The following is a 23,896-nucleotide window of genomic DNA, read 5'->3' as shown; positions in this document are numbered from 1 at the left end:
ACAAGCCCCGCCCCCACGTTCAGCCCTGGTTGACTTGGAAACCGTCGCAGCGTCGTTGGAGGACAGCGCAATCACTGCAGGGTACCTAACTACAAAACCCACACGCCTCAGTGGTCTCCTACACATCTTTTTGGATGACATATGGTCTAATTTGAGTTCCACACCGTGGCTTGAAGAAGTTAAGTCGCACTGTGCCATACTCAGGGAGCTACTAATGCCACTTGTGCTAGCTAAGGTTAGCACTCAGCGAGCTAACGTTAGCTGTGTAACGGTTTAACCCGCGACCGTGTTAACTGGCGTTAACGTACGTTGTTGTCGTGGTTACGACAGCTGTTGAAAATAGTTAGAGCACATGTGAATGCCGTTATCATTAAAATGTTTAATGCAGTGTCTAACCCGCTCAAAAACATCGTGTGTATCTTTAAAAAAATTAAACAAGCCACCAGTTAGCACGGTCGCTTGTTACACCGTAACACCGGTAACTGTTAGTCTTTCCTCGAACTGTTTCAGCTTCAGCTAAACACGAAAACACGACGTGGGTTTGTTCCACTGTGTTCATCCACATTGCGAAGCTAACTGTCCACGTTACAAACCCAACAAAGAATGATTGTTTGCAAGGTTAACATGTATGTTTTTAATTTATAGGATGAACGCCTTCCTGCCTTGTTTGTTTATGCACCTTTGCTCTCAGAATGAGAGACATAACGGTGCCTGAGGATGCCAGTAGGTGAGTTTCAATCACATCTAGAATGATACTCAGATCCATTACTTGGCTTTAAGTAGAAGTTGTAATACCACCGTTGTTATAATTATATATATTATTGTATCATTCTTGTATTATTATTATTTATGCATTACAGTTTGACCATGTAAGCATTTCAATGTTGAATTTGATTGAGGTCAGGCTAATTTAAACTATTTTATACACTGTTGGGTAGTATAATCTATAAAAAATACACCATCTTTATTTGTTGATCATGTCTTGTATGTATGTAAATAAATGTAGTGAAGTATACACACTATTTAAACCAAGTGGAGTAGAGATGTAAATTAGAAATACTCCTGCACATGTACCCCAACATTGTATTTAAGTATGATAGTAAGTATAAATTGTAAATTGACCCTTCAGAACAGCAACATAAATGCATACACATACGTACATACATATATGCTTTGATCACATAGTATATTAACTGATCTGAATGGACCTTTTTACAGGTGAGAGAGAAGACCGGGCAAAGACCCGGGAAAGATTCAATGAAGTCTTCAAGAAATACTCTGAATCAGACAGGAAAAAGACGAGGAAGAAAAACACTGAAACTCAGGAGACTATCGTGGTATGTTTTCTTAAAGTTTCAAATTACACCCGGTTTGTTTACTAAATCTCCTTCCTCCAAAATACACTGCAAAGTAATTGAAAAGGTCAACATCTAAAGGACACACGATGTACATACATATGTATTGACATTTCTATGTCCTGTCTTCTTTAGCTTCAGAATCTAAAAAAGAATCTCAACCTCGAGAAGGACACAGAAGATGACGAGACCATCCTCCAGAACACGTATCGCCCCGAAGAAGGCAGCCCTCGCTACACCAAGAACAAGCAAAGAGAAAGGGAAACGGCGGAAAAGGTGAATATCAACAACAGCAGGAACCAAGAGGAGACTAAGACATCCAAAGGAAAGAGGAAAAGCAGGAGGGAGCTTCCCCCGCTTCCCGTCCCCGAGGACACCGAAAGTCACACCCGGAAGGATGCAGGGGCTTCCAAGTCTGAGGTTGCTTCGGAGCCGGAGGACGCAGGTGATGGTGGAAAGAAACCGAAGAGAAAAAGCAAAAAAGAGAAAGGCAAGGGAGATGCAGAGGCCAAGGAAGTGAGTCAGCTGGAGGATGCTGAGGACAAGCTGCTGCTTGAATACCAGCAGCAGATTGCTCGGGATGAGGAGAGGACTTTAAAGACGGCGAGCACCAAGACCGAGGAGCAGAGCGTCCTCTCCCAAAACGTGTCACTGAATAATGACGTCGGAAAGAAGAAAAAGAAAAAGCTGAAATCCGTAATCGCACTGCCGGAAGTAGGGTGAGTATATCATCTAGTATGCTTTAGATTTTATCATTATTATAACACAGAATACAGTATATTGAGGTAAAATGTAATACTGTTTTTGTCCACTAGGGGGGAGGAAGAAGACGCTGAGCAGGGTGCCGATGTGGACGACGAAGCGGAATCCAGGGGAAAGAAGAAGACAAAGAAGAAAAAACACAGTGCGTGAATTTCAATGTCGGGAATCAAGTCGTTACAAAGTTGATGAATTTACATGTAATTGTTTTGTTTGTGTTAAAGTTGTCAGAGAAGTGAGTGAAACGGAGGAAGAAGTACCACAGAAACCGACTTTCGACGACAGCCTGGTGCTGGGAGTGACCGTCCACAGGACGGACCGCCTCAAGACCGACCTGCTGATCTCACACCCGATGGTGAAAGTGCACGTGGTCGATGAAATCACCGGACAGTACGTGAAGAAGGAAGACTGGTGAGAAATGGACGCTCTCGGGAGTCGACATTACCGCAAATATACACACACTTAAAACTTCAAAAGTTGGGGTCACCCAGACAATTTTGTGTTTTTCCATGAAAAGTCACACTTTTATTTATCAAATGAATTTAAAATTAATATGAAATATAGTCAAGACATTGATAAGATTCTAAATATTAATGTTGTTCTTCAAACTTGTCGTTCAAAGGAAGGCCAGTTTTATAGCTTCTCTCACCAGCATAACTGTTTTCAGCTGCGCTCACATAAAAAGGGTTTTCAAGGGTTTTCTAACCCTCTGTTAGTCTTCTAAGGCAATAACACAATGTACCATAAGCACACTGGAGATGGGCCTCTATACACCTATGTAGAGACTTCATTAAACACCAGAGAATAGTCATTTACCACATTAACTATGTCGAGAGTGTATTTTTGATTAATTTAATGTTATCCTCATTGAAAGAAACAGTGCTTTGAAAAATAAGGATATTTCTAAGTGACCCCAAACTTTTGACTGGTAGTGTATATCTTAAAAAGCCTTCGATTGAACACGATATCTTCATGTTTTTTTGCCCGTCGTGTTCTTGACAGCCATCGGCCGGTCTCCTCGTTTTACGAGCAGGACACCGTGGACCACGTCCTCCCCATCATGACTCAACCATTTGACTTCAAGAAGAACAAATCCATCATCCCCGAGTGGCAGGAGCAGATCATCTTCAACGAACGCTTCGGCTACTTCGTGGAGCAGAAGGCGGAAAGTCCCAGAGTTATACTTCTCTTTGAAGTGAGACATGCTTCATATTTTCAGCGGCATATTTTGAGCAAATTTAAAAACAGAGAGCTGTCGAAAATTACTTTTTTTTATTTTGAAAGATCCTGGACTTCATAACCATGGAAGAAGCGCGAGCCAACGTCAATGTCGACAAGCACGAGCGAGGCTTCAGAAAGATTGCGTGGGCGTTCCTCAAGGTGCTATATTCTATGTGACCTATTTGCCTTTTGTTTTTCACCTCTTTTTCTTTAAAATACTAAAATTCACAGTTTTTCCTCCCCCGCGTCCTCCCAGCTCGTCGGCACAAATAGCGTGCTGAATATCGACAGTAAGCTCCGCCTCCAGCTTTTCTGCCCTCCGCCTCGAGCAAAGAGACAACCCAAAACAATCGAGACGGTCGAGTGGTGGAGGAAGTACCCTCGGAACAAATACGCATCCACCCTTTACGTGACGGTGAAGGGCATTAAACTCCCGGAGCATGTACGTTGCTTTAAAGATGCTATCATGTATCTGTGTAATCTTTACTCTACTACTCCTGTCTTACAGTTCTACTATAGCGATACAGATATGCAAATAGTTAAGATTGGCCCCTGTTCCGCAGGTGGACCCCGGTATTCGGTCCATGATGGCGCTGCAGGAGGAGCGGGGCAGCACCTCCTACAGCGACCTACAGGACGAGGTCACCAAGAGGAGCCTGACTCGGCCTCAAGACGACAAGCCGCCGCCAGCCTTGAGATGGAGCAGGCTGCCCGGGCAGGTGAGTGGAATATAGGCATTATTATTGGATTAATTCACAAGTAATCCCTTCAGGGGTCATACAGTCATGGAAAACCTGGAAAAGTCCTGGAATTTTAAAATGTGTATTTCCGGGCCTGGAAAAAGAAAATTCCCCAACGTTTTTGAAAAGTCATGGAAGTTAGTTATATTCATATGTTGCATTTACGTTGAGCTTTAAATAATTAATATGCTTTTTAAAAGAAAGACGCTCAAAATATAAGCCGGCATACGCTCTTTGATGCTCGCAGACAATTATTTATTCTAAACTATTGTCTCATTCATTTGAGTCATTTCAGGTTATATACTGTATGCTTTGGAATTATCTTTGTTAGTTTAAATACAACTTTTTCTCACTTTTTCATGTTTACACCGAGATTTCACAAAATGTTTGGTCATGAAAATGTATTTTAAAGTCGTGGAAATCCATTTAACGTGTATGAACCGTGTGTTAAGTCCGTCTGAGGCTAACGGATCGATTTTCTCCTTCAGGTGTGTCGGATTCCCAACAAGTCCATGCTGTCGTTCCGTGGCGGTCGGATGGGCTGCTTCACGGTGCTCTTCTCTCACACCGGGACGATGCTGGCGGCCGCCTGCGCCGACACGGATGCCTTCCCTGTCGTCGGTGAGTGACAACTCCACCGGCCGATGCTCCTTCTTCGCTAGTTTAACTCATCCCTTACTGTACTGTTTCAGTGTACGAGATTCCCTCCGGTCGGGCGTTGGCGGCCTTCAGCGGCCATCTCAAAATAGTCTACGATCTCTGCTGGTCCGGAGACGATCGGAGCCTTTTGTCCGCCTCCTCGGATGGAACTGTGAGGTGAGTTTCTGTAAAAGTACATTTAAAGTGATCAGGAGTGGATGAATGAAGGAGTTAAGGCATCACAATGAGGTGGCTGAAGAGCTGAAATAGCTTGTTTTCATTCCTACCACTAGGGGGAGTAAGTACCCTTCACGATGTGTCCAGTGATGCAGCAGGTTTTTGGTAATTATTTAAATCAGGTGTCAAACTGATTTTCACCACCTTGGGCCACATCAGCATCATGGCCGCCCTCTTAAAGGGCCGGTATCACTGAAACACTGTTTAAACTACTCCCGAACATGTTGTTAAATAACTCTCTTTGCAATTAATTAGTTTATTTGAGTGTAGAAATATTGTAACATAAGAAAGTGTCGCTAACATTATAACATAAATCCATTCAATTTTAAACCTTCAAAATAAAAGCACTGGATATTTTTCTTAAATTTCTTGAAGAAAAGGTGATCGTATGTCTTTCAAGCCGTCAGGGGCGACCACATAAAATGACCTGGCGTGCCGAATCCGGCCCGCGGGCCTTGTGTTTGACACCCGTGATTTGAATGGCCTCTTGCTCTCTCCTCCGTCAGAGAGTGGAACGTGGAGGGGCTCCAGGCGGCGGCCCAGAAGGTGCTGCCCCACCCGTCCTTCGTGTACTGCGCTCAGTACCGGCCCACGGCCCAGAACCTGGTGGTGACGGGGGGCTTCGACTCCCTGGTGCGCGTGTGGAGGCTGGACGTGGACGATGTGAACGGACAGCTGCTGCAGGAGTTCGAGGGCCACGGCAGCTTCATCAACTCCATCTGTTTTGACTCTGAAGGTAATGGTGTAAAACACAATCATAAACCTGTGTTCTGCCCCACTCATATGTATACTGTACGTACAGTAGGTCTTTAATGACAATAGGAAAATAGAGTACATGTACATGGAAGACATACTGGCTGCAGGATTTACCAAAAAAATGCTATAATTCAAAACCTTTATGCTCGAAACGTACATCTTTTATTTTCTTTGTTGTATCAATTGCCACCTAGATGGAACTTAATACACAATTCCTAGGCGTCAACTAAAGGTCAGAGACGGTGGCGTTCAGAGGAAACGGGGAAGTGGCTCCTCCTACTTCTGAGGATCTGAAAGTTCCCCCCCAGAAGCGATCTGGACCTCTAACCGTCGTCTGTAAAGCAAATTGTGAAGAACTATCGACGTGTGCCTTCTTATAGCAGAGTTTTATACGGGCATGGAAAACCTGGAAATGTCCCGGAATTTCAAAATGGTTATTTTCCAAGCCTGGAAAAGTCCTGGGAAAGAAATTCCCCAAAGTTTTGGAAAAGTCATGAAAAATGTGTTATTTTCATATGTTCATTTATGCTGAGTCATAAAGAATTAATATGCTTTTAAAAGAATGACGTTCAAAATATAAGCCGACATACGCTCTCTCATACTCGCACATTTTCCGCGCTGCAAGTGAACGCACCTTAACTGGAAATACATGAATGTTTATTCTTTTAATCTAAACTATTGTCTCTCATTCATTTGTGTTGTTTAAGGTTTTATACTCCATGCTTTGAAATTCTCTTTGTTAGTTTAAATACGACATGTTCTCACTTTTTCATGAATGCTCCGAAATTTAAAAAGAATGTTGGTCATGAAAATGTGGTTTAGAGTCCTGTAACCTCATTGGTCGCCACGTGTTTGACCCTCTTATCGCCGATGTTCCTTGTGTTGTAACTAGGAAGCAGAATGTTCTCGGCCGACAACACAGGCCTCATCCTCGTGTGGAAAACTACAATAAACGACGGCAAGCGCCATCCGCCGTGTCACCGCTGGTGTGTGGAGATGGTACGTTCCGGTGCACATGTTCATACTACACACACACACGTGACGTTTACACTCTGCATGTTTGGTCTGGCAGAGAGTCGCTGAGAGCGACCTGCGCGGCGTCCCCATCAACATGCTGCAGCTCCACCCCAACGGGCGCTTCCTGCTCATCCACGCCAGAGACAGCGTGCTGAGGGTGATGGACCTGAGAATGTAAACACCACGACACATCTACGTGTTTCTATACATCTGATTCATGACCGCAGCGTCTAATGAGGACTCATCTTCTACAGTGGAGTTAACTTGTTGTATTTGTCCTTGTAAAGCACCGCATTATGCAACGTGTGTGTGTGGTGTGTGGGGATGTTTGTGTGTTTGAGCTACAGAGGAGGGAAGGGAGGAGGGAGGGAGGGAGGAAGGGAAGGAGGGAGGGACGGAGGGAGGGACAGACAGGGGGAGGGAAGGAAGGAAGTTGGAGGGAAGGAAAGAAGGAGGGAGGGAAGGAAGGGAGGTATGGATGGAGAGAGGAAAGGGTGAAAGAAGGAGGGAGAGAGAGGGCAGGAGGGAGGAGGAGGGAGGGAGAAACAGAGGGTGGTTAAAAGAGAGAGCAAGAAATGGAAAAAGACATTTAGGAAAACAAAGAAAAGTTTGAGAAGTAGACGAGAGAGAGAGAGACAGAGGGAGAGAGCGAGAGCTCTAAAACACAACGTTAGGAGACGATATGCATCATTGTGTTCTAAAGATGAAGTGAAGGTTGATTCTGTGTTCCTCCTCCTCGACTCGTCAGCCTGGCGGTGAAGAAATACATCGGAGCCACGAACTACCGAGAGAGGATCTACAGCAGCTTCACGCCGTGCGGCAGCTTCCTCTTCTCCGGCAGCGAGGACGGCATGGCGTACGTCTGGAGCACAGACACAGGTGAGGGTCCATGTTTGTCTCTTCAAGGCCTCACCGTGTCGCGCCCCATTGCTCCAGCTGCCCCCCCGCTCTGTCTCCAGGCGACCAGCTGGCGGTCTACTCCGAGCTCCTGTACCCCACCGCGCTCCACGGCGTGTCCTTCCACCCTCACGAGAACATGGTGGCGTTCAGCGCCTTCGGCCAGAGCCAGCCCGTCCGCCTGTACCTGTACGATCGCAAAGGTACCGCGAACATCTTGTTTTCAGATCTGCAGCTGATGCGACGCGGGCGTTAGGGAGACTAACGACGTCATCCTCAGTCTCCCAGCTGGAGTTGCGCAACAAGAACGGCGCGAGCAGATCGGCGGCGGCGGCGGACGCCAGAACCGTCAGAAACACGCCGGACCCCCCGGGGGCGGCGCCGCTACACGACGACCAGCTCGCCCAGGCCACGAGACTGGCGCTGAAAATGCGCCGCGTTCAGGAGCGTCTGGATTCAGTGCTGGTAAAATACTCTCACACCTTCTATTCGTTAAGACATCAGCACTTATAGAGAAATACAGACGTTTAAAAACACCTCCAAAACTCTTCTTCTCTTTTTTTCTTCTTTTTCTTTTTAGGAGCCACCTCAGAGGTCTTCAACTTCTGGATACATTTATGAGCACGGTAGCGTTGTAGAGTTTTATACCGCATTACGTCATGAACCTGTCTTTGCAACACTGACGTCTAAAATATATAAAACTATATGTTTGCTTCAGGGAGGAGCTTCACCACGGACTCTGGCACAGTGAGTTCTCCTCTTCTTCACTATGGTTCATAATGGGTCTTCATTGAGCTGACGTCACCTGCCGAGCCCTCCATGCTAATACGGACACATGTCCAGGAAGTGATGCACGATGTTGTGTATATTGATAAACTAAACATCCTGATTAGCTCCTCCCACCTGCTGCCTGGAAACCGCAGACCCAAATTGGGGTCTGGGGACTTTATTACAAACAAACAAAAAGCAAATATATATATAATATATTAATGTTGCACATCAAATTAAACAGCCGAGCCATTTAAAACATGATTAAAGTAGCCCTCGTGGTTGCAGATATAGCCTTTTTAGTTTAGGTATAACATTTTCGGAGCAGAGGCCTAAAAAAAGCTTGGTGCTTAAAAGGTTAAGTTTGAACTTAATCTCGACTTTAAGTTGCATTGCGAGGCCGGAGCAGGTCTACGGGAACAAAGAGGAAAGTAGTTTATGAGTGTTTTGTAAATGAGACATAACTGCTGCTCCACTGAAGCCGCCCTCTCTGCAGATGGCTGGAGACGCCTCGCCGCTGCCGCCTCCGTCACTCCTGTCGCCGCACGCCCAACTGCGGCTCTCCGGCTCCCTGGCGGAGCAGCTCATCCCGCTGGCGGCCATGAGCGCCCAACACCGTGAGCGGCTCACTCACACACACACACACACACACACACACACACACACACACAGTTATTTGGGTCTTGACGTGAGGTCAAATATGTGCAGAGATTAGAGAGCGTTGAGTAAATCCTTCCACAGTTTCACGTCTCCTGAAGCGTGGACACGTGCACACGGACACGTGCACACGGACACGTGCACACGGACACGTGCACACGGACACGTGCACACGGACACGTGCACACGTGTACACGGACACGTGCACACGGACACGTGCACACGGACACGTGCACACGGACACGCACACGTACAGCACACGGACACGCACACGACACGCACACGACACGCACACGGACACGCAGTACACGGACACGCGTACACGGACACGCACGTGCACACGCGCGACACGGACACGCACACGACACGGACACGACACGGCACGTACACGGACACGGGACACGCAGACACGGTACACGCACAGTACACGGACACGTACACGGACACGCGTACACGGACACGGACACGTACACGCACACGACACGGACACGCACACGTACACGCACACGACACGCACACACGGACACGCGTACACGACACGTGCAGACACGGACACGTGTACACGGACACGCACACGGACACGCACGTACGACACGCGTGCACACACGTACACGGACACGCGTACACGGACACGCGTACACGGACACGCACACGTACGCACACGTACACGGACACGCGTACACGGACACGCGCACACGTGACACGCACGCGACACGGACACGGACACGGACACGCGTACACGACAGACACGCACACGGACACGCAGACACGCACACGGACACGCGTACACGGACACGCACACATACACGCGTACACGGACACGCACGTGCACACGACACGCGTACACGGACACGGACACGCACACGGACACGTACACGGACACGTACACGGACACGTGCACGCACGTACACGGACACGCGTACACGGACACGCAGTACACGGACACGCACGACACGCACACACGTACACACGCAGACACGGACACGCGTACACGGACACGCACAGACACGTGCACACGACACGACACGACACGCGTACACGACACGCAGACATACAGCACGGACACGCACACGTGCACACGCACACGGACACGCAGTACACGTACACACGCACACGACACGCACGTACACGCGTACGACACGCGTACACGGACACGCACACACGTGCACACGGACACGCACACGGCATACACGCGTGCACACGGACACGTGCACACACGCACGCACACGACACGTGCACACGGACACGCAGACATACACGGACACGCACATACGGACACGTACGGACACGGACACGCACGCGACACGCACACGCACACGGACGCACACGGACACGGACACGCACACATACACGCGTGCACGACACGGACACGCACGGACGACACGCGGACACGTACACGACACGCACACGCACGGACACGCGTACACACGGTACACGCACACGGACACGACACGCACGCACGGACACGCACGTACACGGTACACGCAGACACGCACACGCATACACGGCACATACACGGACACGCACACGGACACGCGTACACATACACGCACACGGACACGCAGACACATGCACACGGACACGCACACGGACACGCACACGTACATGCGTACACGACACGCAGCACACGACACGCACACGGACACGCACACATACACGCACGCACGGACACGCACGACACGCGTACACGGACACGTGCACACGACACGCGTACACGGACACGCACATACGGACACGCACGTACACGTGCACACGCACGTACACGGACACGCAGCACGGACACGCGGACACGGACACGTACACGCGACACACGACACGTACACGGACACGTGTACACACGCACACGCGGACACGCACACACGGACACGCATACACGGACACGGACACGTACACGGACACGTACACGGACACGCACACATACACGCACACGGACACGCGTACACACGCAGACGACACGGACACGTGCATACACGTGCACACACGCACACGGACACGTGCACACGGACACGTGCACACGGACACGCAGTACACATACACGCACGGACACGCGGACACGCACGCACACGGACACGCACACATACACGTGCACGGACACGCACGGACACGCACACGCACACGCGGACACGCACACGCGGACACGTACACGGACACGTCGCACGTGCACACGCGTACACACGCAGACACGTACACACGGACACGTGCACACGGACACGCGTACACGACACGGACGGCACGCACGGACACGTACACGGACACGCAGACACGCAGACACGTACACGGACACGTGACACATACACGCACACGACACGTACACGCACGCGACACGTGCACACGCACACGACACGCGTTACACACGTGCACACGGACACGCAGACACGTACACGCACACGGACACGCGTACACGCACGACACGGACACGGACACGCGTGCACACGGACACGCACACGACACGCGTGCACATACACGCGCACACACGTACACGGACACGCACGGCACACGGACACGCGTACACGCGTGCACACATACACGTGTACACGGACACGTGCACACATACACGTGCACACGGACACGTGCACACGTGTACACGGACACGTGCACACGGACACGTGCACACATGGACACGTGCACACGGACACGTACGCACAGACACGTGCACACGGACACGCACACATACACGCACGCACGACACGTACACGCGGACACGGCACATACACGGACACGCACACGACACGCACACGTACACGGACACATACACGCGACACGGACACGGACACGCACACGGACACGCGCAGACACGGACACGGACACGTACGACACGCAACACACGCGTACACGACACGCACGGACACGTACACGGACACGCAGTACACGGACACGTGCACACGGACACGTGCACACACGTGCACACGGACACGTGCACACGGACACGTGCACACATACACGTGTACACGGACACGTGCACACATACACGTGCACACGGACACGTGCACACGGACACGTGTACACGGACACGTGCACACGGACACGCACACGACACGTACACGGACACGCGTACACGGACACGCACGCACACGCACACGCGTACACACGCGTACACGCACACGCGTACACGGACACGCACACGCACACGGACACGCGCACGACACGCACACGCACACGGACACATACACGCGACACGGACACGTAGCACGGACACGTGCACACGGACACGCGTACACGTGCACACGTGCACGTACACGCGGACACGCACACACGCAGTACACGGACACGCACACGGACACGCACACACGCGTACACGGACACGTGCACATACACGCACGGATACACGTGTACACGGACACGACACGGACACGCAGCACGCACGCACACGGACACACATGCACACGGACACGGACACGGACACGCGTACACGGACACGCAGCACACGTACACGACACGCACACGGACACGCACGACACGCAGACACGACACGCACACACGGACACGTACACGGACACGCACACACGGACACGCAGCACACGGACACGCAGTACACGGACACGCACACACGGCACGGACACGGTACACGGACACGCACGTACACGGACACGCGTACACGACGGCACGGACACGCAGCACACGGACACGCACGGACACGCACACGACACGTACACGACACGCACACGGACACGCAGCACGACACGCACACATACGGTGCACACGACACGGACATACACGTACACGGACACGCACACGGTACACGTACACGGACACGCACGACACGGACACGCGTATACACGGACACGCAGACACGGACACGCACATGCACACGCAGTACGCGACACGCACACACGCACACGGACACGCACACGGACACGCGCACACATACACGCAGACACGGACACGCGCACACACGCACGCAACGGACACGTGCACACGGACACGTACACACGGACACGCATACACGGACACGCACACACGTGCACGACACGCACACATCGACACGCGTACACGGACACGCACACGCACACATACACGCAGCACACGGACACGCACACGGACACGCACACGGACACGTGCACACGGACACGTGCACACGGACACGTGTACACGGACACGTGTACACGACACGCGCACACGACACGCACACGGACACGCACACGGACACGCGTACACGGACACGCACGTGCACGACACGGACACGCACACGGCACACGGACACGCAGTACACGGACACGCACACGGACACGCACATACACGGACACGGACACGCACACGGACACGTGCACACACGCACGGACACGTACACGGACACGCACGCAGACACGCGGCACATGACACGTGCACACATACACGTGCACACGGACACGTGCACACATACACGTGCACACGGACACGCGCACGTGCACAGACACGCGACACGCACACACGTACACGGACACGCACACACACGGCGTACACGGACACGCACACGGACACGCACACGGACACGCACACGGACACGCGTACACGGACATGCGCACACGGACACGCACACGGACACACGCACGGACACGTACACGACACGACACGCGTACACGACACGCACACTGCGCACGGACACGCACACGGACACGCACGGACACGCAGTACACGACACGTACACGGACACGCGTACACGTGCACGCACGTACACGCACACACATACACGCAGCACACGTACACACGGACACGGACACGTACACGACACGCGTACACGGACACGCACACGGACACGTGCACATGGACACGTGCACACGGACACGTGTACACGGACACGTGCACACGGACACGCAGCGGACACGCGTGCACACATACACGTACGGACACGCACACGGACACGCACACATACACGGACACGCACGCACACGACACGTGCACACGGACACGCACGACACGGACACGCACGGACACGGTACATACACGTACACGGACACGCGTACACGCAGGTACGGACACGCGTACACGGACACGGACACGCAGACACGTACACGCAGACACGGACACGCACACGGACACGCGTACACGGACACGCAGACACGGACACGCACGCACATACACGCGTACACACGTGCACACGACACGTGCACAGACACGCGCACGCAGACACGCAGCACGGACACGCACACGGACACGTGCACACACACGGACACGCACACACGGACACGCACACGGACACGCATACGCGACACGTACACGCACACGTGCACACGGACACGCACACGGACACGCAGCGTACACGTGCACACGCACACGACACGTGCACACGGCACGACACGTACACACGGACACGTGCACACGGACACGCAGACACATACACGCACACGCACACGGACACGGACACGGACACGCACACGCACGCACACGCGTACACGTGCACGGACGCACATACACGGACACGTACACGGACACACGCACGTACGGACACGCACACATACGGACACGCGTGCACGGACACGTGCACATACACGTACACGGACACGCGTACACGGACACGCAGACACGGACACGTACACGGACACGCACACGGACACGCACACATACACGTGCACGGACACGCACACACGGACACGCACGACACACACGGACACGCGGACACGTATACACGTGCACACGGACACGCATACGACACGCGTGCACGGACACACGCACGTGCACACGGACACGTGCACACGGACACGTGCACACGTGTACACGGACACGTGCACACATACACGTGCACACGGACACGTGCACACGGACACGTGCACACGGACACGTGCACACGTGTACACGGACACGTGCATACACGTGTACACGGACACGTGCACACGGACACGTGCACACGGTACGTGCACATACACGTGCACACGGACACGTGCACACGTGCACGGACACGTGTACACAGACACGTGCACACATACACGGACACGTGCACACGGACACGTGCACACGGACACGTGTACACGGACACGTGCACACGGACACGTGCACACATACACGTGTACACGGACACGTGCACACGGACACGTGTACACGGACACGTGCACACAGACACGTGCACACGGACACGTGCACACGGACACGTGCACACGGACACGTGCACACGGACACGTGCACACGGACACGTGCACACGGACACGTGCACACGGACACAGCTGGTGGTGTTCACTTGTTGAATATTTTTTTCATTTTCTTTTCTTTCTTTCTTCTCCAGGAGGTTTCAGGCCAGTCGGTCATCGTCTAAAAGGAGCTCCGCCTCTCAGGCTTCAGACGGTAAGGCTGTTATATAATTATATATATGTTATATCATATAATAATAAATCACGACACACATGTGGTACATATTTGTTGTTGAGTTGTACACGTACATTCCCCCAAACAAGGGAAATCTGTCATTGTAATCCAGGTGTCGGTGCGGTTCAGTTGCGTAACATCCCCTCTGCCCTTTGATTTGTCTCCAATTTGAAGCCACAATTTTTAAAGATGCACTTTTTACATCTTGTTTTATTTCTATCGATCATTTTATTTTAACATAACAGCGTAACAACCAACGATACGACAGAAATCAAACATAAATCATCATTCTCCATATTGTATTTATATCATTCTTACCACCATTTTATTTTCAATTCATCCGAGCTACTTGGCTACTTGTCGAATGTCCACCCGACACCCGAAAAAAATTCACAAATATACAATGCAATAAAATAAAATAGCAGGGCGTGTTACATTTAAGAATTTGAATAATAAAGGAAATTCAATATCAACCACGAATATCCGCCACCAATTAAAGTTGCCTCTGCAGGATCCAACTGACGTAGTTTCCCTCCACCAGAGCGGCCCTGACCACATTCCTTCCGGCGTCCACGTGGAACCAGACCCTGTTCAACAAGTCGTACGTACCCACCGCCTTCGCTCGTGACCTTTTGACCTTTGTCACATTCAAGAAGCCCCTCCTCCGTGTTCCCTCCTCCAGGTCGTCTCGCTCCGCGACTACAAAGCCGACCGGTCCGACGAGCTGACCGTGCGCCGCGGCGACGTCATCCACGTGCTTTACAAGGACAACGACAGCTGGTGGTTCGGTCGCCGTGCCGACGGGCAGCAGGGCTACTTTCTGGCCTCGCACGTCGCTGATCAGAGTAAGAGAACCGCACGCTCCTGTGGATGACGCGCCCGATGAAAGATGCTGAACTGTGTTGTGTTGTAGATCTGAACGGAGAAGGGACTCAGTCTGTGGAGGCCCACGCAGCCGAGAGGGCGACGCCCACCAGGGTAAGGAGGCGGGGTCATACAGGGTCATGTGTTTCATCACCTTTGGCTCAAAGGTGAAACAAGGTCTCTCTCTGACCATCTCTTGTTCCCCTTTTTTTGGGGGGCTAAAATATTCCTTTACGATTCATTTTTGAAGTATCTTCCTGTCATTTTCATCTTCTCTTCTTCCCTACTTCCTTACCTTCCAAGGTATCTGCAAAAATAAACATGTAGATATCTCTTGTTCACCCTTTTCTTTGGGCTGAAGTATTCCTTTAAAACTTTTAACCGTCTTCCTGTTTTCATCTTTTCTTCTTCCTTATTTTTTCCAAGGTATCTGCCGCCATCAGTTCTTCCGGGGAGCTGCGCTTTCTCTCCGAGCCGACGCTCTCCGACACCGACCCCGAGATGACCGATGCCAGGTGAGCGGCCACGTTCATGTCGTCACGGTTACCCAATACCACGTGGAGATCCGAGGGATTTATGGTTTTTAGAAATAAGACATTTTGATTATTCCCCCCCACCCCCCCCCTTCAGAGCTAGAAGGAAAAAGAAGGTGAAGAAGTCCGGAGGCCCCGCCCCTTCATCTCAAGCCACGTTTTCCGATGCGGACGGCGCGGCGAGGCCCGGGAGGAGAGGCAGGTCAGCTGACAGGCCTCTCCCGAAGAGACCCACGGGCCGGACCAACGGCGCCTTCGAGGCCGACGCGTAAAACTCTCACTCACACACACACACTCACACTCACACACACACACACACACACAGCTTTCACCTTCTTCATAGAATGCTTCTTTATTTTTATTTTTTATTACAATAATCATCTTACCGTTTAGTGTTTTATATTTGCCTACGTGAAGTCAGTGTGTTCGACAGGTTGATGACTTGTGCACATAAATAATTCTGTTGTACATATTTATAAATAACATAAGCATCAGTTGACTATTGTTTATCACTTTACTCCAGTATTAGTTTTATTTTCTTAGCCTGTAAGATATGAAATGTTTTTATATGCCACTTCTAGAAAGTTGTATACAAATAAAGATTATCTAAGCTCATGTAAAGTCACACTTTTGATGAAATAAATATGCTTATGGACTATTTTCATTATGTTTGCATATTTTGTGGAATTTACTTATAAAACAATGCGAATAAGATTCTAATTATTCTGCTTGTTGCTAATATTTAAGACTTAGAGGTAAGTGGACTTAACTATGAATGTGTGCAAGTTATATTATTGAATGGTTTTATATTCTACTTGTTTTATGTTAATATCTTTTTATTTTAAGACGCTAATAAGAGGATATAGATTTTTTTTGTGCGGCACACCATTATTTTAGCATGTAGTCTTTGTTTCAGTGGACAAGTGGGTATTTCTATTATTTCTGGGAGATCATATAAGCATAACATAAACTTAGATGGACGAATAAACACTCGGCTGTGTTTTTTTATTCACGGAATTTCAGTTTTTATTTTAAATCAGTGCAAAAAAAACCTTCATAAAGTGCAGCGAGAGACACGGTGGCCCCGTTGAGTCGTGCCGAGGTCTCACTGCGACCTACAGAATAAGTCGCTGCGGAGATCATAACGTTGTCTTCAAGTCGCCCCTGAATGTGCTCAGCCGCGAAATCCAGGTCATGTGACGCGTAAAGCTCGGAGCACGAACACACAGGACAAAAGGCTTGTTAAGTCGACTGCGTCCCCTCCCACTACATTCATTACATTCGAAACACAGTGAAGTGACTCTCTGTTGCCGGGCGGTTTACATTTCTCAAAAGCAATACTTTTAAGGGACGTAGATGTTCCCGACACATTAGCAAAGTGTTACAATCTCTGCAACAGCAACAATGTGTCATTTAGAAAACATAAAAAATCACTTGGTGGTGTTTTGTTTTGCTCGCCGTGGCGTCTCGCACGCTCGTGCCTCGTCCGCCCTCGTGCTCGCCGCCTGCCCGTGCACGCCCTCATCGTCTCCCGCGCTTTTCACTCGGCCAGCAGACGAGTCCGTTCATCCGCTGCTCGACCGTCTCCTCCAACGCTTCAATCAAAAAACATAAAGCGTTGCACCGCAGCAGCTTTATGGAAACTATGCACACATTTAAAAAACAAGTCTAAATGGCTTTCCACGTAGTAATCTAAATATCTGATTACCTTTGTTGTTGTTGTTGAGGGTGACACACGTAGTACACAGCGAGGAGGAAGGCCTGAGGACAAAATGGACGCTCAGTGTCAACCGGTGTTCACGCGCTTCGTTCTGTTATCACATTTTTATTGTGTGGACATGGAATCACGTTTTTTTTTTTCCTTCCTCAAGTGTAAACTTTTGTAAACTTTCTAAAATCACGAGAAGACAATAAGCCGGCGAGCGAGGCGGTTCTGGACTCCCATGCGCTCCTTTTCTCGTACTTTCTCCGATACTTACACCCAAAAGCGACAAGCCTCCCTGGACCGCCGCCGCCCACTCGAAGCTGAGGTGCTGCGTGATGAGGCCGCCCACCGTCGGGCCGTAAAACATCCTGAAAATATGAATTAAAAAGGGCAGAAAATAAAGTATCAACCAAGTGAAGGTGTTTAAGTTCATCTTCATTTCCGATATTCAGGCTTCTGACTTCTTATTTACCCCAAGGACCAAAACGCCCCGAACAGTCCGGACACCATCCCCAGAGTGCCGAGCCCCTCTTCGTATCCTTTTTCACTTCGAGGAAGAAAAGTATGTTTTTTTCACACCTCGCATTGTTTATACGTAACAACAACAATAAACGATGTGCGACGCCACTCACTATGCACACGTGATGATCTCGGGGAGCATGGGGATCACACTGATGGCCAGAGAGAGGCCCACCACACCGAGCATGAGGACCAGCAGCCACAGCGGACTGCGCGGAAACAACAACAACAACAACAGAAGATGATAAGAGTTAGTCTTCTTCTACAGGAAGTACAGTTTTCAGACGCTGGTGTCGGAGGAAGCAATTCACAGTGGAGGAATATTTAATTTCCCTTCTTTCTTTTTTTATCATGCGTGTTCTCAATAAAGAATTTAAAATGAAAAGCATGAGGTTTAAAAACAAGCTCAGCTCACAAACTGGACCTCCATATTAAATAGAAAGATAATAATACGTAGAATAGAATAAGCATTTTTAGAAAAACGTGACTTCTTGTTCTTCACCACGCTCACCTGGGGATGTGAAGGAAAGGGGCGGGGCCAAGCATGAAGAAGCCAAACGCTGTGGCGATACCTCCCAACACAACAAACCAACACCTGGTGGACTGACACACAAAATTTGATTACAAAATTACTAAATAAAAAAAGACTGGGGTTTTATTAGTGCTGTGATCAAAATATATATATATTTTTTATTTATTTATTACAAACATAAAATTTGGAAAAAATTATATTTTGTTTTTTCTCTTGATGTGATTAAAAAATATTGTTCTTTTTTTATTGTCTGTTTTTTTAATTGTCTGTCACTGTTATTATGTTTGATGTTTAGCCAGGACATTCTTGTAAAAGGAGATTTTTAAAATCTCAATAAAGCTTTTCCTGGTTAAATTTATTTACAGGATATTTATCGGTGATGAACCCAATGAGCGGCGACACCAGGCAGTACGGCAACGAAAAGCCCAGGAGGATGAGTCCCACGTGGCCGACTGAGAGCCCAAACTGATGCGACAGAAGAGGGATAACAACTTTTAAACTTTAACACAATCAAGAGTTTTCCTTCGTCAATGAGTTGCCCTCAGAAAGGGGAAACGACCTTAGCAATGGCGAACAGGGACAACGTGGCGTCCAGGAAGCCCAGACCGGCGCTCAGAGTGAAGATGGCGTAGCAGGTCAGGACGATCTTCCCATTGGTGAGGAGCGAGAAGAAGGAATCCTTCGAAGGGTCGGCTTCTGGACCGGAGCACAAGTACAGCTTAGTCACAAAACTAATTTAATTAAAAAATGAATTGGAATGACATTTGATAATATGTTGAAACTGCTACCGATGCTCGGCAAGACGTATATGTTGAAGGGAACCATAACCAGGAGGAGACCTCCGAGAAGCATGAACGGGACCTCGTATCCAAACGACTGGTAGAACCAGCCCCCTAGCGGCGGGCCCAGGATGAGACCCAGTCCTGTGAAGACCTCCAGGCTGCCCTACGCCGGCAGACAATGGCAGCACTTTTACCACCACTTAAAAAAAGATTCTCGGGATTCTGAACACTAATTGTTCCACGCTCACCAAAACAGTCGCCACATTGTTTGGAAATATCCTGGCCGTCATGGCGAACGTGGAGGTTATGGCGGCGGCGAAGCCCAGCGCGTCCACGGAGCGCACCACGAAGCACAGGCTGATGAACGTGGCGCCCGAGGGGACGCGGTCGAGTAACCTGCGGGAGTCAAGACGGCACTCGAGATGGAAACGTCGAAACAAATGCAAATAAAATGGGTGGAAAAAAACATTGAAAATACAAAGACTAGACTTTTATTTTTTTATCATTTCCGAAATAAAACATCTGAGATGTAGACATCAACGCACGTGACTAAAACCAGGACACAGATGTGCATTTTAATGGAAGTATTTCAGTCTGCGGACCAAAACACAGCCGGGGAGCTTTTCACAATAAGACGACAGAATATTTTATATCCTCCCTTGCTCTCGATATATCTATAAAAGTCCCAGACTTTGTTTTGAAAAGCTCAGAAAAAAACACGTTAATATGACCTCATTGTTAGAGTTGAGTTGTGATATCATCTTCATCATCTTCATCATCATCAGGACCAACCCCTACCTACCCGAACATGATGGTGCAGCCTGCAGACACAAACAGCCCCCCCACCAGCATGAACTTTGCACCGATCTCGACGATCTGGGTTCAAAGAGAGCCTGAGTTACATCCTGGCACTTCACATATACCGATAATATATATATATATATATATAAATACATATATATGTGTATTTATATATATAAATACACATATATATATATAAATACATAGATATATGTGTATTTATATATATGTATGTATATATATATACATATTTATTTATATATATACATATATATGCACACATATATATATATTTATATATATATATATGTATTTAAATATGTATATATATACACTCCGTACGCACTCACATATTTTCCCATGACCAACGAGCCAATTAAATTGCAGACGGCGTAGCAGCCGAATATGAGGCCGACGACTTCCTGACTGGCTCCCTTCTTCAATGCCTGCGAGGAAGAACACACGTTGGGTATTTACTGGTCACATGAATAAGGAACGTGTAATGATAATATTATATAACACAAAGGGTCGGTGCATTGATACGTGTGTGTAGCAGATGACCAATAACACATTGTAATCACAGAGCTGCCTTATCAATACCGTGTGGTATTTATTACTCCACTGCGCCCTCACCTCTTGCCTAGCAGTTATTACTCATGTACCTGAGACCAGTGGGACCAGTACGACTAAACCAGTCATCCACTGAACCAGTCATCCCCTGGCCTTCAGGCAGGGCAGTCTGCCTAGCACATGATCTCTCATTCATTCCTCTCAAGAGACCACCGACGCTCTTCTTCAGAAGAGGAGAAAATCGAATTGTTGGACCCCCCCCCCTCTTACACCCCTCCTCCCCTCCCCGATTATTATGGTTCACAGCTGTTGTTTTCACACCTTTAGCAACCTGTATTTCGGTGCTTACGCGTGTGGTGAAACGCCATCGGTGTGTCGTGGAATGAGCTGGGAATAAATAGCATTTTATACTTGTGCGGATGTTATGCAAATTACCAGGATTTAAAATATACAGTAAAATATGCTCTTGTTATTTGGCCGATGTTTTTTTTAAGACACGTTGCCTCACCGTTGTGCCTTGTCTTGTTTATAGGGGTCAATAAAAATGTAATGATTGAACCAAATCAATGCAATAAAATGCTTTCTTTGTAGCACGGCACCTCTTTATAAAGGATTGTAAAAAAAGGACTTTATGACAAAAACTATTAATGGATCACCAATAGTTATATTATAACCACATTTCTCAACCTGACAACCCTAAATTAGCTCTTAACAATGCCAAATAATAAATCAAACTTATTTATTAAACATTAAAGCAAACCTATGTGACGTTACACAACAGTGGCTACTGTAATGCTGTAATTAAATGAGCCAGTGAAGCTTTAAAGTCCCTAAAAAGGCAGCTAATTGACAGCTAATTGATGCTAAAAAATATAGTTTAACAGTGTAAAAGTCAGTTTTAAAAGCAGAAATATCCATATTCATACTGATCATACCAGACCAAGCGGCACCCTGAGTTTATTGTATTAACTACAGATGTTTTTATTCCTTATGAATTAACTTATGACATACTTTATTCCAACTATAATTTCAAAAGCTACTCTGTGTTGCTATAATAAAGCCAGTAAAACAATATGCCATGAATGGTACTCAAACCCCGAACCTCATGTAATGTGTACGCGTTGTGTAATATTTTGGGCTCACCTCATTGGGGAAGAAGGGCCCTAATATAGAATAGCAGATCATTGAACTAAAGTTAACAGATGCCATTGATATTAAGGTGAGAATCTGCTGTCTGGCCATCCTCGGGGCAGGAGCTGATGTTTCAGCTGGAGTGCTGTCATCATCTGTGAAAAGACAAAAAAAACAATAAAAATATAATAATAAAAATATATATAATAATAATTATAATAATTATAATAATAAAGTAACGCAACAGAGAAAATGGGACAGTAAGATCTTGATAATGTTGAATGTGAGAAGGAATTCCTCTCGGAATTCCTCGCGTTCAACTGCAGGTGTTACGGTTTAAGAAGCGACCGTGTTAGCTGGAGACTTTAACAAAAAAAACCGTTGGTGTCGTAGTTTACAGACAGCTGTTGAAAAAAGGAAGAAAACACGTAGCTAGCTGCCCTCGTGAATGCCGCATTGTTACAGTATGTATTATTCTGTATACGAGAGAGGGGTTGACACGTCATAAAAAAAATGAAAACCAAGCGGCATTCGCGAGGACAGCTATACGTGACAAGTCGCCAGTTGACACGGTCGCCTGGTAAACCGTAACACCGGTCACCGTGAGGGTAAAGTTAACTCAGCGGGTTTAAAACAAAGCCAGCGGAAATAAGGACACCTTTTTTCTAAAAATAATTAGTCACTGACCTATTTGCTCAACGTCAACTTCCGGGTCCATTTTAACTGTTTTCTAAGTTTTGCGGGTTTCGTATGCAGAACCCTGACAGCAGGCTCTCTGTTCCGGGTTGCCTGTTTGGACACAAATAAATCCTCCTTCTTGACAGCCCGCTTCGCAATTCCTCAACAATGTCGATAAAAATGAGGCAGAAAGCATTTCAGCAAAATAAAAGCACAGCTTCCGGTGGCTAACTTAAACATTCCGTCTTACCGAAGCTAAGCAACTTCTAGGATTTATTATGTTAATTTATGCACGTGTAAGAAAGTTTTGAACATATTATTACTGAACCAAAAAAGTATAAATAATAATATAATGATAATACTGACCCTTAATGGGTTTCTATTATGTTTTTTTAAATGTTATACCAATAACCATGACTACCACAATAGCAATAATTACAGATATACATATTTACAATATAC

At 48.5% G+C, this 23,896-nt stretch overlaps 2 protein-coding genes across 5 annotated transcripts; one reads left to right on the top strand and one right to left on the bottom strand.

The window, feature by feature from the left end:
• Positions 1–17: 17 nt before the first annotated feature.
• ahi1 (Abelson helper integration site 1) lies at positions 18–17,380 on the top strand. Of its 4 annotated transcripts, none has more exons than XM_056427056.1 (27): positions 18–81; positions 646–727; positions 1,219–1,337; positions 1,491–2,074; positions 2,171–2,259; positions 2,339–2,525; positions 3,117–3,309; positions 3,399–3,494; positions 3,592–3,777; positions 3,899–4,054; positions 4,564–4,696; positions 4,768–4,891; positions 5,458–5,687; positions 6,600–6,706; positions 6,780–6,898; positions 7,473–7,603; positions 7,684–7,824; positions 7,902–8,086; positions 8,202–8,247; positions 8,340–8,368; positions 8,886–9,006; positions 15,240–15,298; positions 15,861–15,920; positions 16,002–16,164; positions 16,233–16,297; positions 16,610–16,698; positions 16,814–17,380. In XM_056427056.1, exons 2-27 carry the CDS (start codon positions 718–720, stop codon positions 16,986–16,988), a joined length of 3,597 nt encoding a protein of 1,198 aa, XP_056283031.1. In that variant the 5' UTR covers positions 18–81; positions 646–717; the 3' UTR covers positions 16,989–17,380. The 4 variants fall into 4 exon arrangements, with proteins under 4 accessions (XP_056283031.1, XP_056283028.1, XP_056283030.1 ...); XM_056427053.1 differs by having other exon boundaries at positions 15,831–15,920; XM_056427055.1 differs by lacking the exon at positions 18–81 and adding an exon at positions 92–178 and having other exon boundaries at positions 15,831–15,920.
• Positions 17,381–18,250: 870 nt separating this feature from the next.
• On the bottom strand, positions 18,251–23,596 carry slc18b1 (solute carrier family 18 member B1). Its single transcript, XM_056426689.1, has 14 exons — positions 23,444–23,596; positions 22,769–22,911; positions 21,406–21,501; positions 21,057–21,130; positions 20,503–20,650; positions 20,261–20,417; positions 20,032–20,168; positions 19,836–19,937; positions 19,452–19,543; positions 19,054–19,149; positions 18,894–18,968; positions 18,696–18,789; positions 18,425–18,477; positions 18,251–18,311 (listed from the first exon to the last, which is right to left on the bottom strand). The coding sequence occupies exons 1-14, from the start codon at positions 23,472–23,474 to the stop codon at positions 18,257–18,259; spliced, it is 1,353 nt and encodes a 450-aa protein (XP_056282664.1). The 5' UTR covers positions 23,475–23,596; the 3' UTR covers positions 18,251–18,256.
• Between the last annotated feature and the right edge of the window lie 300 nt (positions 23,597–23,896).

Source organism: Pseudoliparis swirei, chromosome 11 (assembly GCF_029220125.1).
Source record: "Pseudoliparis swirei isolate HS2019 ecotype Mariana Trench chromosome 11, NWPU_hadal_v1, whole genome shotgun sequence".
Lineage (NCBI taxonomy): Eukaryota > Metazoa > Chordata > Actinopteri > Perciformes > Liparidae > Pseudoliparis > Pseudoliparis swirei.
This window is presented reverse-complemented; position numbering and strand designations above follow the sequence as displayed.